Genomic DNA, 17538 nt, shown 5'->3' on the forward strand with positions numbered 1-17538 from the left:
ATACCACTCTGGAACGGCTTCGGCCAGGCCGTGAGGCAGGGGCTGCCGGTGGAATAGAACGCCCACCTGAACAGTTCGGAAGGTGCTTATCCAAATCGCCCACCATCTAGTGTTTGCTGAGCGCTTTCTGTGCCTCGTGTACACAGGAAACACGAACGTATCATGAAACTTAGGAACCGGTTGGGAACCTTGTCTTTTACCCAGGAAAAAGGATTATACCCCTGGTTATGCTAATCTGCCGAACGTACACCCGTAACGTGCGTCGGTAGTTTTATGTGCCGCTTTAGCCAGCGGTTTCATCTATTTCGTTGATAATGTCTAGAGAAAATAGAATTCCAATCATCATTGTATCGAAAGCATCTGGGCGCTCGAAGGCTTCATCGCTTTCGAAGCCAATTTGTCACCATTCACTACCCGGGCACGACAAAGCGACCAAGAAGCACGGGTTCACCTTCATCGAATCATGAGCAAATATTGAGAAATGTACATGCATCATTCCATTTCATCATCCTCGGGCATTCCGTTTAAAGGAAATAGAACGATCCTTCCCCTTCTCGAAATGATACGTCTGCGAATCGATGGCACGCCGCCAGCGGGACATATCTTTTGTTTATCTATGGTCATACATGGTTGATATAATGGGTTTCGTAGTTACGGAGCTGGCTAAAGGCGGACCGCCTCCCGTTTCGTACGTGGCACAAGTTGTGGCACAATATTTCATTTCGATAACCATAATGCACGAATGTCTATGGAATGTTGCAATCAATATCGGGCGTTTGAAGATGTGTTACCATACTTTTACAAACAAATTCCAACCACATGGGTTCGCTTCGCTTCGATCGGAAAGGAACAATAAGAGCATCATAATGTACACGTGTCTCATATTAGAGCGGCTTGACAGCACTGTAGGAAATTTGCATCCGTTGGAATGAATGTGGAGAAAATTGAATGAATAGAATTCAATTATTGCAGTAGACCTGTTCTGTGGACTCAAGCTGAGCTAGAAGTTAAAAGGAAAGCTACCACTGTTCCATTACTTTTTTTGCATTTGAACGGGGAATTAAACCGGTTTGTTAACAATATGAAATTGTATGTTTAAAGGTGTCATTAAAGTGGTAAATTAACAACAACATTGCTCTGGTTTTTTTGTTGTGAATCTTTTAAAGTTTGGAACCATTCACTTACAGCATTATTTACAGATGGTAAACATGAAATGTTGTTAATGTCTTGTAACCGTTATTTGATTGAATCTAAATATTTTGAATCGAAATGTTTCATATGTTGTTTTCCGTTTTACCATTCCAGATACATCGCGGTAACACAACCAATCAAGTACGCGAAACATAAAAACAGCCGCCGGGTGTGTCTGACGATCCTGCTCGTGTGGGCAATATCGGCTGCGATCGGATCGCCGATAGTGCTGGGACTGAACAACACGCAAGACCGATCGCCCGACCTCTGTGTGTTCTACAATACCGATTTTATAGTGTACTCGTCCCTAACTAGCTTTTATATCCCGTGTATCATAATGGTCTTTTTATACTGGAATATTTTTAAGGTAAGATTCGTAGCCTTTCGTTTCCGTTTGATAAACATTTCCAATTAGCTCTGATTATATCTTGACATCGACCCATCAGATTGTAGCTCTATTTATAATGGGTTTAATCGGTTCATTCACCGAAACCTTCCCGGGGCATTCCTTGGAGGCCCCATTGCTCATAGTTATGTTGACTGTGCCATTCCTCCAGCAAACAACAACGCCCCAGACGGCAAACAAATAAAAATTCCCCTTCCCTGTTAATCGACCACCCATAACTGACAAAATAGCATAAAGAATGAAATTTCCAAACAAACAAATAACTCTCAGAAGAATAAACCGGAAAAAGTCGCGACGCATACAAACGCTCCATTTTCTCGTGCTAGGACTTCCTCCCTGCATCTCCAGAAGAAGCGCAAATGTGGAAATAACGGCAAACACAATTGACAGAGATAAACCGCAGCACCAAACAGACGGTAGACGTGTTTATTTGTTGGCAATTTTTCGTTTGACTTTTTACTCACGATCATCCCGCTGGATGGTTGTTTTGCAGAGCGTTTTTTTTTTCGTTCGTGCTTCATCTCATTGTGGTGTATGCGTGTTTTTGTTTGTGCGTTACGGTAGCTGCTAGCAAATAGATAGAGCTATCGAGCATTAAACACAGCCAAAGCGAATGCTGGAAGCAACATGCTGCAGGCAGCTTGCACAAACAAATGAACTTTCCGTCAGCAATATGACAGGCCACCGCACTCCACCGCCTTGGCAGTGCGATGTGAAGATTGTGTGAAAATATTCCGCTACTATAATGCGGCAATGTAAAACATCTGGCAAAATATAAGCAGGCAAATAGTGAAGAAAAAACTCACACACATACAAATCATACATCATTTATCCTCGTATACACGGGAATATTCACAGCTGTAAAAGAAATCCCACCATGAAACGTCGAGCGGAAATGGAAATTCACCAACGAAATGTTACCAGCAGAAGCGGCAACGATGTTTTGCTCCATTCGCGGTAATATGGTTCGCTTGGACACGAGGAATGAACAAAAAAAACAAACCATCTTGGCAGATCGTTATTGGCGCTGAGCGAAAGCACACTGTAAGGAAAACAAAAAATATTTCAAAAAGATGTTTGTCATAATGTATAAATCATAGTGTAGCGCTGGCCGTATTCGTCGTGTGCCTTTTGAAGAAGTTTGTGTTGAAAAACAATCTTGAAAATATAACAACACATGCAAACCTGCACCAAGCATACGAGTTTCTTCAAAACTTTGTGGTCAATATGAAACCGTACAGCAGCAGTATCGAGTTCGTATTGGTTAAACACAATCTAATAAACATAATACGGTATATAGCATAGATGCTTGAACAATTCTTTTATCCTTCGTCCTTAAATCCTTTTAAAAGCTTATTTAATGCACGTCCAAACGCAGGTGCTTAATAATATCAAATGTTTTGTGAAATATGTATACGTAGTTGTCGATGAGCTTTGATCGAACTGTATTACTATATTATCCCTAATCACAATTCAAAACCAGCTATTTTAGTTCCGGCTCATCAATAAACAACCCCACAATCACCTAAATTCTTTTATGTGGATAGGATATCCGTTATTCTGTGAGGCATTTATTAATATTGTATATCAGGATCTAGAATGCCTACAACCGAATAGAGGAAACTTTTGATAGTGATAAAAGTCCTCGTGGACATGCTTTCTTCTTTGCCTAATATGTAACGCTGATTATTCGGGTTAGCCTTGGTATTATGTATTTTACAAGAACGCCTGTGAATTGTAGAGCTAATGTAGTTATACACTGGTTTTGCTATAACACCGTTTTTATATCCTGGCAGCGAGAATGTTAATATTAAATCTCCTTTGATCGCCTGCAACAATTCTTTACCTCATGGGACGGGTCGATCTTGGCGGATTAGAAAGAATGTGTTCATTCTAGCATATTTTTACATAAATAATAACAATGCTAATAGCAGCAATAGTTCTACCGACCTTATCAAAGCGATCATTTGTTCAATTGCTGAGTGAACAGCGGCGGATCAAACGGTAGGCGGAGTAGGCGGTCGCCTAGGGCCTCGCCGTGTTGGGGGCCCCAAACAATTTGTGCGATTTTTGGGAATTTAACAGCAGAGGTAATTTATAGCAAAAAATTTAATTAAAAAGGTAAACAAATTGATCACAAATATCTTCTTGGGATATATAAAACATTTGTTTCTATGTAATAAATTCAATGCAAAGAAGAATATCGACATTGTGACTTTAAAGTATAAACGAAATTGCACCAGGACCAGGACACTAATTTTCCCGTTGGTCGAGAAAAATTTCTTCGAAAACTACCTGTTTCCGAATGTATAATACCAGGAGAGCATCCACGGAAGAGGTAGCACCTAGTACAGCAATTTTGGTCGAAAACCGCCGAAAGGTATGCAATGTTTAAACACTAACTTTCCCGTTAGTCGTGAAAAATTTCTTCGAAAACTACCAGTTTGCGAATGTATAATACCAGGAGAGCATGCACGGAAGAGGAAGCTACTGGTACTGCGCCGTAAGGTATGCAATGTTTATACACTAACTTTGCAACCAACTTGCAACGCAATACGCCGTAAGGTATGCAATGTATATACACTAACCTTGCAACCAACTTGCAATGCAAGTTTGGTGCAAGCAAGAAACTTGCAGCAAGATGGCGCGCAAGATGGCGCCCAACTTCGTACTTGCATGCAAGCTTGCATGCAAGTTCTTGCAAGCAAATTTTTGCATGCAAACTTGCATGCAAGTTTGCATTCAAGTTTGTATGCAAGTTTGCATGCAAGAACTTGCATAAAAGAACTTGCATGCAAGTTTGCATGCAAGTTTGTTGCATGCAAGTACGAAGTTGGGCGCCATCTTGCGCGCCATCTTGCTGCAAGTTTCTTGCTTGCACCAAACTTGCATTGCAAGTTGGTTGCAAGGTTAGTGTATAAACATTGCATACCTTACGGCGCATTGCGTTGCAAGTTGGTTGCAAAGTTAGTGTATAAACATTGCATACCTTACGGCGCAGTACCAGGAGCTACCTCTTCCGTGCATGCTCTCCTGGTACTATACATTCGAAAAATGGTAGTTTTCGAAGAATTTTTTCACGACCAACGGGAAAGTTAGTGTTTAAACATTGCATACCTTTCGGCGGTTTTCGAGCAAAATTGCTGTACTAGGTGCTACCTCTTCCGTTGATGCTCTCCTGGTATCGGCAATCTGAAAACAGCTGGTTTTGTATGGAATTTCGTACCAGCTAATGGCGATCCAAGTAGTGGCGTTATGGTTCGCCTTAGCGCATACAAACGTTTATATATAGAGACTAGCTTACTAGGCTCGTTTACAGGGCTACGCAACAGAACTCTGAGGTGTACTCAAAGGGGCTTTCTTTCCGAGACTTTGCTGGTGTTGTTAAATCATGTTTGAAGTACACCTCCCTATCACCGATAATGCCGTAGCAAAATTATAGGGCCCCCTTTAAAAATTCCGTCCTGGGCCTCCAAGGGAACTGATCCTCCACTGTGAGTGTATAAATTATCTTCTTGAACTAAGCAACATTTCCTAGAACTTGTCAATAAAACCACCGCAAACCCTATATTTTTCAATTATTTTGACTATCTGCGATCTTTTGTTGATCGTGAATTATTTCTTATTGTTCTGTTCAATACATTGTGTTCAAATTATCTTTATACTTTCCGTTCTACATTATATTTGGATGGCCCAGTGTTGTCTTTTTTAACGACACCAATCTTACACAACAAAACTCATTCAAAATCCCATCCAGACTGTTCTCCCGTAGCTAAAACTGACTATACGGCTACGTGATAAAATAAGTTTATTAAGCTAGAAATGGTATGCATGGCCCAGTAGGCCTTAGGGCGTAGTAGAAGAAGAACAAGAAAGGTATGAGAAGAGTATTACTGATAGAGCCTTGTCAAAAAAGTCAATCTATCGATATAAAAATAACGAATGGAAATAATAATAACTCTTGAAGAACGGCCGAAAAGCGGAGGAAAATATTTGATTTATAATGAAATGACAAGTGTTATCATGTACGAAGGTCAAATAGTTACAGCAGCTAGCGAATACTTCCGAATCTACTCATTGAAAACGGGTTCACTATTAACTGGTTTCCCGGTGTCTTCCGACTTCAATTGACTTTCTAGTCTGAGTTTATTTGGAGTTAATTTTAGCTACTTTAAGATAGTTACATACTTTACTTTAAGCTCTACCGTTGGTGCCGCTTCCTGTTTCATTGGCTTTAATTCTACTTTTAGTATTGCTTCCTATTTTGGTGACTTGTTGCTCACCATTATTCATTTATTTTGTGACCACATCCACAACACTTACATACCATACAAAGTAAAGATGTATATTACAAACAAAAACGAAAACACACAACACCAAACGTTGTCTACTCTTATTTTGAGACCAAAGGACCGCTGCCTTTGTGGTATTATTTTGTTTTGGACCGGTTTTCCGTCGATTCGTGATTTGGCAGAGGCAGAGCTAGACAGTATCATAGCAAACAACATTTAGAAGCGATCCGTACGTATACGCGCTGCAGATAGTTTATGAATAATAAAATTTCAATTTCACCAACTTAACAACACAGTAGCCTATGCAGACATCACGCGTGTGTGTGTGTGTGTGTGTGTGTGTGCATATAGAGCGCTGTTTGTGAGGAAGCAGAAATCTATTGTGCAGGAGGTTTAACCCGATGTCAAGCTATCGTTCCACACACCATGGCAAAACTTTCAGTCCTCAGTCTTCCAAGTCACGCCCGTCTGTTGCATTGCACAGGCCTTCGACCCGATAAACGCCTTGCCTCATGATTTAGCCGTTCGTTTGGTGTACAATATTTATGCCACAAAGTTTGCCCTCGACAGTGCGCTGGATTGAGCGGAGATGACTTGTGTACCAGCATCCGGTGTGGTTTTAGTCTTGGGAAAGGAGCGTAGCGGTGATGGCGGACTGGATGCAAGCTGGAGGGTAGTTAAACATGTCAAACACGACAAATAGAACTTGCTCGCGCTTGTTGCTTTAATGAGCGGTAATGGCTTCGTTGGAAGAATTTCATTATCGCGTGCATTTGTTTTCCGTTACGCTGAAAGCATATTGCGGAAAGCTGACTGCGAAGCTCCACACAGCACGCAAATGGAAGATTTCAGCGTCCTGGAAGTAAGCACACGATATGCCGTGTGGAAGCGGTGGCATATGGGTAGAACTTTTAATGCCAAAACTATGATTAACTTGTGTTCGTGTGGAACCGGTACAACATTACTGCCTAGTGAAACTTTTCTTATTCGTAAAAGTAGGATACTGCAGGTGTGTCTCAACGACAAACGCAGAAGCTTCCTTGGTTTAGACCGGATTTCTAGAAAAGATAGTAGTTGGATATTGAAAAAGACACACACAAAATGCCTTTCTGTCAGGTGCTTCTACAAGCAATTATATTATCCAGTTGCACATGTAGAAAAAGAAGGAATAAATAAGGATAAAATGAAATAAGAATATTTTACTTAGTGTTATACTTTACAACGTTTTTCTGACCTAAATAATGAAATCGTAATAGCAATAGAAGAAACTACTACGGTTTTATTATCTTACTTTCAAATTCAATGCAATGCAATTGACAAAAGCGGTAACCTCACACGTGTCAAGGTGACAAATAATTTATTATTTCACAATAACTTAATACAAACCCAGAATGTGAAACTTGAAATAAATTTCAGAGGAAATAGCTCTAATGATATATAATACTGCCTTTTAATGATTGTTTTTTTTTTCAAATCCTTATTCAAAATTTATATTTCATTTGCATAAGCTTAATGAAATATCATGTATGAAACACAAAAAAGGTGATTTTTTTCTGTGGGATGGTAGTACTCCAAACGCCTTCTATCTTCATGCAGCAGTTAGAACAACACGATGTGTACCGAACGCTGTGAAAAGTTCGTCTTTGCAATCACTCAAAGTTACTGATTTAGCAACAAAATGTTTAAAAAAAAAACATCTCGTTTGGGCTCGGATAAACATTTATATTTGATTATTTAATTGCCCTCCTCTTCTTTTCAGGCACTGCGAACGCGAGCGAAAAAGCAACGAGCCGCCCGGAAGCCGCACCTCTCGGAGATCACTGCCGGGGGCAGCATCATCGAGAACATTGCTCAAACAAAGCGCCTAGCGGAAACGCAACTAGATGGAAGTACGCGAAGCGGGTCCAAGATCCTTCCGGATGAGGAGCGACCCACCAACACAGCTTCCGGCTCCAATGAGGAAGACGACGAGAACGCCGGGTAAGTGGCGATGGCGGTATCTTTGCCTTTTCCTGTTTCGCTTCTATTTGTGTATTTGTATTTGTGTGTGTGTGTGGCTCTGTGTGTATAAATATGCCTGTTGTGACATTTATATTTGACGCAGCAGATCATAAATTTGAAACTATGCACTCGTCCGACAGCGTTGATTTGTGTTGTATGTAGTTTTCATTTTGCTCTGCTGTGAATATTTAGTCGCATTCATTGGGTGTTGCTTCTTGTCAGAGTGTACACGAAATTTGATAAATCTCTGTGCGAATGATGAATTTTGCTTTGTTGCTGCATGCAAGGTTCGCTCAATATTTTTGGCTGTATGTTCAGTTGTTCGAAGTTTGTACATATTAATTTATATTCTTGAAATGTTTGGGTTTTAGTGTACTAAATGCATTCAGCAAAATAAGGTTATTCAAGATACATTTATTCCACAATTCATTATTACGTTCATTATAAACTTAATGAGACATAAATTCGTATCTTATTGAAACATAACATACATTAAGTGATATAATAATACAATATTTCAAATGTATAACATATATCAAAATAATTTGATTTATATAATATTTGAAATCCTTTTTGAGTTGTTTATATTTTTAAATGATCATAGTTTAAGGTTAAGCACAAGCTTGAAGCTTGAACCAACAATATCTGAGCTACAACTTGTATGGTTTAATCTCCCACTGCTGCTTTCTGCTTGTTATATCAATATTGTATTCCTTATTAATAACAATTTTTTTTTCAGCAATACGGCCTGGCCGTCTCTGAATAAATAAAAAAAAAAAATAACAATTTTTGTTTCCGTTGCTTGCAATTGCTAAATATTCGATTTTATTGTTTTTTCTTACGAATAAACCATCGCTATATGATATTTATACAAATTTTGCTATTTCATTCTTATAAGCAAACGCATTTTAAAAATAGTTCCCTTTCTTTTCAATCCTCATTTATCAACTACTGATGCTACTGAATATAGTTCGTTTCTTCTACTAGAAGTTTCAATAATCAATTTCTTTGCCTGTGCCTGTCTGTTTGCCTTACTGCGAATGTTTTTAAACTTCTGCTAAAGAGTTCGTTCGTTGCGATGAAGCTTTTGTGTTCGGATGTGCTTGAAGTCCGATCTGGTGCTAGTGAGCTTTGTTGCTACCGTTGAAGCACGGGTGTCCTTACTGCTTTGATTAATCATCCTCCGTGTGAATGCCCGCAACACGGCCTGTGCATGGAATGAATTCCGTGTTGTGATCGCTTCTCACTTTCCTCCATCGGATGATAACCCATTTCTCGTTTGGTCGTTTCACAGGTCCCCTGACATTGACGACTGTCATGTGATTGTGAACGATAAATCAACAGAATTTATGTTGGCAACGGTCGTGGAGGAGGCGGGAAAGTATGTGCCCTTGTTCTTTCTCTTTCTCATTCTGTTTTGGTTTTGGTTTGTTGTTACTCTTCCTTCCAATATTTCCTGAAGGCGTTTGATTGAAGGCGCTCGGTTGTTTGCATTTCCCAAACATTGGTTTGGTATAACATGAGTTTCCTTTGTAATGTAATACTAATCAAACGCAACACTAAACGACTTTTCATGATCGGTTTGCGTTGATCTCAAGATGTTTGATTTTTTTTATTACTTTTATTCGTGTAACGAACAAGTATCACGCTCAAATCTAGCTGTGCTTTACAATTATGTGAAAGATAATATGTGCACAGATATTATTCAAACGTGATGAAATAGGTAGTTTTGTGGTAATTTGTCCAATCGATAGGAATAAATGTGTACGGTTGATATTTGTCATAAGCGAATTATTATTTATTTATTTAATTATCAGTTTGTAAGAAAGTATATTTATTGACAATAAAATCCATTGCTCACTTTCCTCATTTCATCAAATTAGAGATAAAATCTGTAAAATGATCACATCACATTCCGAATAAGCACATATTAGACATCACCTCCAGTACGGTTGAACAGATTCCAAAATATTTCAAAACTATTGCAAACTTTCAAGTATCAACCATTCCGATGAGTATATCAACCCTGCGCACTGTGTGTACGTCGATTTGTACTGGTCATTGTATCTCACCAAGAAAGGGAATAATGAAAAAAAAAAAACACTCACCTCGATGTACGGGAAATGTGCGACAGCACCCGTCAAATCAACATCAACACTAATCACACAAAATCGGTTTATCATTAGCAAAAGCTTCTCGACGTCTACTTTTAGCGTGGTGGCACAAATCGCAACGACGCAACAGGTACCGTCCGATCCGAACGGGAACCACGACTCCGGCTATGCTCCATCCAGCATCGCCGACGCCCTGACGGTGAATGCAACCCCACCGGAAAGCCTCAACGTGGCCGCCACGGTGATTGTAAATAAAAGTGCAACCATCCGCAGCCGTAACGGTTCGCCGAGAAAGGAGGCAAGGTAGGTCAGCCCAACGACAAAGTTGCCCGAAAAGCAAAACACATGCATTATCCTAAATTTACCCTATCGTTCCAGTGTTACCTTAAAACCCCTATCGTTAGTTAGATGCGGCGTCCAACAGGCCCTGTCACTCAATCGGAACGATTCCACCTTATCAACGAACTCTCGGGATAGTTCCAGGAAGGACAAAAAGAATACCCAAGCATCCAGGTGCGTTGTATCTACTGAAAAGTTTAAGTTTGATAATGCATGCCACCTTTAATGCTGTGTGACAGTACAGGAAACCGAGGTTCGAATATACGATAGAAATATACTTTAGAATATACAACCGCAAAGCGGCAACTAGCGGCAGAAAAGTTCTGTACATCATTTCAGGAGTTCTCCGTTCAAAGATGTGTTTAAATTTTAGCAATTTAATTTTAAAACACAATGCAGCTCTTTATTAGAGAGTTTTTGAAGGTTGTTGTAATATTTAAGGGCATTTTTTATCTGTTGTCACACAAATTTGAAAAGATCATTTCCTATGACTATTTATGACTTTTCTAGGTTTCATTGCAATCCAAGGGTTAATCGTAGCCACTGATGGTATGCGATACCCCAAGCTGATTGATTTCGTTCCGGTGACCTACACAACTCGTGGAGTGTGCTAGGTGTTATTGAATGCTGGATAATTTATTATTTCTAAGCCTTTTCAACCTTTGCGGTCAGCATTTTAATTTTGGCTTGCGCGTGGCTACACGCGTCTACCGATTTCGGTTTCGATTTTGTGAAACCTTTTGTTTGGCTTGGGTGGTCGTACCATTCATTTACACGTGGAAGGATCGTTATCGGGATTCTTTTCTATTTTGCGTCACCAATCACAACATTGGCATGATTTGTTTCGTATAATGAGGCAAAACCATCGGCTAAGCTTGAGAAAACCTTCTTCTTACTTCAGGTTATTTGTAAAATTCTTGAGGCTTCTCTGTTTACACTGTTTAAAGACATGAAATATTTAGTTTGGTTTTAGTAATTTGGGGAATTTATCACCACACACAGTTACTAAATTAAAGGATAGTAAGATGTGTCATTTTCCGGGTTAGTTTTTGAACATCAAACTTTTTTGTTAATTTTTTGAAAATCCAGGCTTTTATATCTGAGACAACACACTGTTTTATGCTTAAGGCTAACAGACCGTTAAAAATTAAACATAAAAATTGACATACCATCACAACTGGCTAAAGCGACATCTCCATGAAATACTGTCATATGTACTTATAATTGAATCATCGCGTATGGAAGCCTCATCACTCAGCGTGATAAATTATGCAAGAATCACAATCTAATTAACGCCTTTCGACAGACTTTCGTTTAAAAATGATTTCCATCGGGACAACCGTTCGTATCAGTCATTTTGTTGAATCTTTTCAAACCGTTGCTGTCAACCGCCAAAGTTGGTTGGCTCAGGCAATTACTATAATTGATTGATAGTAATTCGCAACAGTAGTACTTTGGGGGGCAGGATTGATGGTTCAGTTCAGTGAGTTTTTATTGTACAGAAAATCAATGACCAAAAAACTTCCTGTTTCGTTCTTACTTATAAAAGGCTTGTTTATTTTAATGCTGCAATATATTACAATTGAAAAGTGTAAAAAGAAAGAAAAATTAAACGAAAGTAGTACCAAGGCATGTAATTTGCTTTATTATGCCACAAATCACGATCATACATTTTCCTGATAGTTGATACTTAAGTAACGTTTTTGTCGTTCCACTTCAAGCGGGATCCGCCCGAGGTTGTTACACTGAAGCTGATTTGTTTTCTATTACAAGAAGTAAGCAGTAAAAAATATCCCTCGTGAATAAATTACGAGCCGTCGCTCAACCAGTTCACACACTTGAAATGTGTTTCCTTTTTTTTCTCTTACTTCCACGGTTTCAACGCAAGCCATTGTGCAGAAAAGGGCCCCTAAATCCTTTTACTAATCCTTGGACCCTTAGGAGCCATTGGTGCATACTGTAACGACGGAATGCTTGCAGGAATGGTTCCAGGTCCTTTTTAATGGGCGAAAGAAATTTACTGTTATTGCCATGGGGACACTTTCACCTTCCCGCAATGGGTTGGCACCGTACGCATGCCTTCTTACCTGAGACCGGTGCATATAACGCGAAGGTGCCCGCGAAATAAACTACACCACGTTGCCGCTAATAAAAATCATAATGAAAATTTTGTTAAATTTCCGCCAAATTTATCTCCGAGTGATGAAATTTCCATGATTTGTTGCACCTCCCGCTACTGGGCGTGAGATTGACGACTCTGAGCAAACCTTCCATACAACCGTTCGCACAAAAAGCACGCCAGCAGATGGATAATCTCTCTGCCTGTTTGTGGGTACATTTTTAAGTATCTGTTGGGTGTTTTTTATTTTGTGGCATGACGCATTACGTCGTTTCTTGTACGACGCCTACACCAACACTTATGGGTGCGGACAAAACGCAAATCGTTTTGGATGCATAAACCGCGACGCTGTGGACTGTTCTTAAATTTTAATACCGTTGACATGCCGGTAAAGACGCTGCGGTTGTTTTCATAAGATGGCGATGCAAGAAGATCGTTTAGTACGCGCGAGTGTGTTACAAAAAAAGGAATGAAACCATATAAAATTGTTCTAACCTAACCCATAAAATGGTACCGTTTTGCTATCGAATTTAGCACATTGCAGAACACAAAGCAGAACAAGGAAGTAAATAAGAGAACTTCCGTGGCACGACCGAGAGTTCTACTCGCATCCTTGGCACATAATCCTTTGATGGCTGCTGGAGTAAATTTCCGAGTCAATCATAAATCCTCTTTTTAAGAAAACAAATGCAGCATTGCCTGTTTCGCAACTTTAGTGGACAATTTAAAATGGTTCAAAGTAGCAGCTGTGCCATCACCTTACCTTCGAGTGGTCCCAACGATGTGATATAATCGAACGAGCGATTGCATTTATTTTTATTTTGCATAACTGATGAGCTTTTTTTTTTTTGTTGTCAACTGTCAATCGAAAGTACTCGAAACATTGGCACGCAGGTGGAATTCAAACAACATCATTCATTTATGAAAGCAGCTCTCCCGCCAACATAAGACCCCGGGTAAAGGTATTTTAATTTGATTTTTTCAAACATAAAATGCAACCCCTTCTCGGGGCGCTTTGTCCACGTACACGGGCAGAGTTGAATGGTTCAATCGTGACCGTTGTCATCATTTCAGGAACGTATTTTAAAAAGGCCTGTTCCATATTTCCGTTCGCACGTTCCGAAACCTGACAACTTGAACCGTGCAACCAGCGGTCGGTAGGACAGTATCACCAATGTTTGCTCCTGTATGCGTGTGTGTGTTAGAATTTTCAGTTTTTCCCCCAAAAAAGAATGGAATGAGCCATCGTTCCGTCCATGGCTGCAACTGACATGGAATGGCATCAAGCAGACTCTTGAAACGGTTAAATCGACGTTCGAAGCACCACGTGTACAAAGGTCAAACGGGGAAGCTGTAATATAGCACAGCACCGACGATGACGATCACGGTGCGAAATCTGTTCATATTTGGGACCGTATGGCCGTCATAAAACGATACACTTTGATTTCAGTTTGAGATGGGTTTATTTGTGCTTCGGAAATGGGTTTACGGTAGTGCCGACGATTGAAGACTTCGTTATTGCAGCTTTAAATTCCGCACGCCTACGGATATTGTATGATTGTACCGGTAAAGGAATTTCCCTCACCCTTTCAAAGGCCTGTTACGCAAACATTTCGTACTGTGACAATTAAATAATTTTCATTAAATTGTTGTTTTAATGATCTTTTATCGAATTAACAATAAAAAAATTTCATACTTTAACTTACTTTCATTTTGCGCCCAAATTGCAGATTCACTATCTACAAAGTAAACAAAGCGTCGAAAAAGAAGCGAGAGAAATCATCAGCCAAGAAGGAAAGGAAAGCGACCAAAACATTAGCGATAGTCTTAGGTAAGTATGCGAGTAATCGAAAAAAAATAGCATTACTGTAATACTAAAATATGAACGAACATACCGAACTCATTTGGATCTCCCGCATCCTGTTTTGCAAAAGTGGATCATTTCTGGCTGGTGCAGAAAACCCACCTTAAAATGTAATAAACAAGTTGATGGCCATGCAACCCATGGTTTAGCCAGCGAGTACCCATAATGCTTTAGTGCCAATAAAAACATCGTACCTCATACCGTTTGGCCAGTAAAGGACTCGAGGGACAATATAATGTGTTGAAAAATTAAAACATAAAGGTTACGTCCGAGTAAAAGTTATGCTCGAGTGTAGCTAAATGAACTTTTTAACCACATGCGGTGGTGATGGTGATTCTGGAATGATTCGGCCATCATTTTGGAGCTAAGATGAAGAAGAATGCGATGCAAATGTATGTAAGTAGTGGAAATTAATTAAAAGGGGAAAAAAACGTTACTAATTACAGTGCAGAAGCGACTAATTTGCTTAGGACGTTCAGGAATTAAGATTGTAGCGCCACCGTTGCATTCTTTTTGTTCCATTAAAATGTTTTGCCCTTTTTCCTGTATGCAACAAACAACACTAGCGCGTAAAACCGTCACCACGGTTACCAAGATGCGCGGTATCGTGATAAATGCTTTCGTTTCTCTTTGCAACTTAAAAGTCACAGCATGAAACGATTCCGATTTTTCACCGTTAAGTGTCAGCAAGTCACGCCAGTTTGAAAGTGTAGAGAAGCATATTTTTAAGCATTTTATGCGCTCCAGCATGGGCTTTATTCAGCCGTGTCTTTTTTTTAGTTTTCTGATGGTGTCACGTAAGCGATACGTTTTTTTTCATAACGATTTGCGAAAGCCCTGCCTGACAGGGTGGCTCACGAGTTTTCGATGCAAAATGTAGCGTTCGATTTAAGGGTGATTTTTTCGGTTGTTGTTAGCGAAACAAGTATCGTTAGCACCTCTTTTTGGTTTCATTTTGATTTTCCATGATTTTGATAAGCTCTGGACAGAATAGACAGCGCAAGCAAGCACGCGTCGTACAAAGCTGTACAGGCTGACGGACAGGTGTTGGAAAACTTTGGCCAAGATATTAATCATTCAGTTTGTTGATAAGCGGCTGTTACACTGCGACTCAGTCGCAGGACAAACACGTCACAGGATGGGTTTAACACAGATTGGGAAATGTTGGTAACTTGTCTAAAGCGCGCAACTTCGGAAAACGTTAATCTCTAGCTTTTGGACAATGGGAACAAAGTTTGCTTCGATGGCCGATTTTTTATCGGCCTCTGGGTGGTAAAAAAAGTGCTTGCACTTGTATTCCTGGAAATAAGATAGGACAGTGTAAGCATCGATAGAAAAATTATGTTTAAAAAATAAATGCTTTGGCCATCATTTAGCACATCTTCCAACGATTACGTTTCAGAGTTCCTCCAAAGCGTTACAGAAAACGTTACATGCAGGGTTTGCTTGTTGTCCAAAAAAACATATTTCGTTTCCCATTGATTCCATCCCAATGTTTATACTCTGATCATTATGCACGTTTCTTTTGTTGATCTTACATTAAGCAAACTCATCTTTTCCACTAGCCCAGAAATCTTTAAACTTTTTAACTCGTGGGCCGCAACGCCCTTGCTGGAAGCCATTCACATAGGGACCTGCCGACCATTTTCAGTAATATTGTGCTCGAATCTTTTTTTTCGTAAATTCTGCTTCTTTGAATATAGCAATAATTGATTGTTGATCGTTTAGAACAAAATACAACTTTATTTAAAAAAAACTGGTTTCTGATTCGCAATAGAACCCAGGATCGCATGTGGAGTTTTTAAGGCCGCATGTGGCCCGCGGGTCGTATATTGCGGGCTTTTCTAGCCTAACGAGAAGGCTAAGGTCGTGATAATTATTGTTGCGGAGGTTTTTCGATAACCGTCACTTTTTATTTGGCCCGTTTCTACTCTCATAAGCTTGTAGACGGACGGATTTGCGGACGGTTCTGAAACTACATTACCAATTAACCATTTATTCTAATCCTAGAACCGTCCACTTACTTTCGTCTCCTTTCTGTGTTTTCCTGTTCACTGGTCACTTTCTACGTTGAATATTCTTCACTGCTACTTTTGTACTGACCCTACACGCTTCCTAGCTGCCTACTCGCGTGCCAATTGCGCGCCGTTTATCGTCGGGTCCTGCCGAAGCGCGCCGTTACTTTACCGACAGGGGTATCGAACGCTTTCGTCGCAACAATTATACATTAATCAAATTCTGAAGTAATTCTAACATTTGCACTGTTTGTGATATTTCGCAGCGGTGAATTTACGTGTGATTCACGCAAGGCGTTTGAATCGGAAGAGACTTATATTCCTAGTTTGTAACAATATTTTCCTTACGTACTAAACTAACACAAAAGAAACTTCTTCGGCCTACTTCGTTGGTCAGGTCCAAGTACCTAAACTAAATGTATTACAAATTGCATAACCTTCAGGCTGCAACACATGCATAATTACAACAATCGTCTCGGTTTGTTGACTCTCTTGTTGATTCGTTAGACATTTCCCAACATATAAATATCAAAATCATCAGTTTCAGTATGGTTTGCTCCATTTTGGAACATGTAAACATGTGATGAAACAGCAAAATGAACACGCGAGCAAAACATTTATTTTACAGTTTGATATTTCCTCTGATATTGAAAAGCAGCGTATTGTGGTCATACGTTGTGTAAATAAATAATGTAATTTTGTGTTCTCTTTTCGTTACCCTCAACAGGAGTGTTTCTGTTTTGCTGGGTGCCGTTCTTTACCTGCAACATCATGGACGCGATGTGCGCGAAGCTCGACAAGGACTGCCGGCCGGGCGTCACGATATTTAACCTTACCACGTGGCTCGGCTACATGAACAGCTTCGTCAATCCCGTCATCTACACCATCTTCAACCCCGAGTTCCGGAAAGCTTTTAAAAAGATCATGCACATCGAGTGAGTGGGACGCATCGGACCGGGAGCTCGCGCTGGCGACCGGGACGATGACGAGGCGGAACGCGGCAACGGATGCAGCGTGGCAGTGCCGGAACCAGTCCGACGTCACACCTCCCAGCGACGTAACGTCACCTGGAGCTAGCCAGAAGCCACCGTCGAGCGCAGGGAGCCGGGCAATCGGCGTTCGAACGAACCCGATCCGACGGGCTGCGTCGGCGGTGGGCAAAAGGGTGCGGGCGTGCGACAACTCTCCCCGGAACCC

General features: G+C 40.2%; 1 protein-coding gene across 1 annotated transcript in view; it reads left to right on the forward strand.

Annotated features, from left to right (window-relative positions):
• LOC128310469 (dopamine D2-like receptor) overlaps positions 1 to 17280 on the forward strand; it is a 100397-nt gene extending 83117 nt beyond the window's left edge. The window contains exons 4-10 of the mRNA XM_053047116.1: positions 1306 to 1558; positions 7649 to 7869; positions 9185 to 9271; positions 10077 to 10307; positions 10383 to 10517; positions 14193 to 14293; positions 17069 to 17280. Coding sequence (XP_052903076.1) covers positions 1306 to 1558; positions 7649 to 7869; positions 9185 to 9271; positions 10077 to 10307; positions 10383 to 10517; positions 14193 to 14293; positions 17069 to 17280 — 1240 coding nt within the window. The remainder of the gene's footprint in view (positions 1 to 1305; positions 1559 to 7648; positions 7870 to 9184; positions 9272 to 10076; positions 10308 to 10382; positions 10518 to 14192; positions 14294 to 17068) is intronic.
• Positions 17281 to 17538: the final 258 nt, after the last annotated feature.

Source organism: Anopheles moucheti, chromosome 2 (assembly GCF_943734755.1).
Source record: "Anopheles moucheti chromosome 2, idAnoMoucSN_F20_07, whole genome shotgun sequence".
Taxonomy (NCBI): Eukaryota; Metazoa; Arthropoda; class Insecta; order Diptera; family Culicidae; genus Anopheles; species Anopheles moucheti.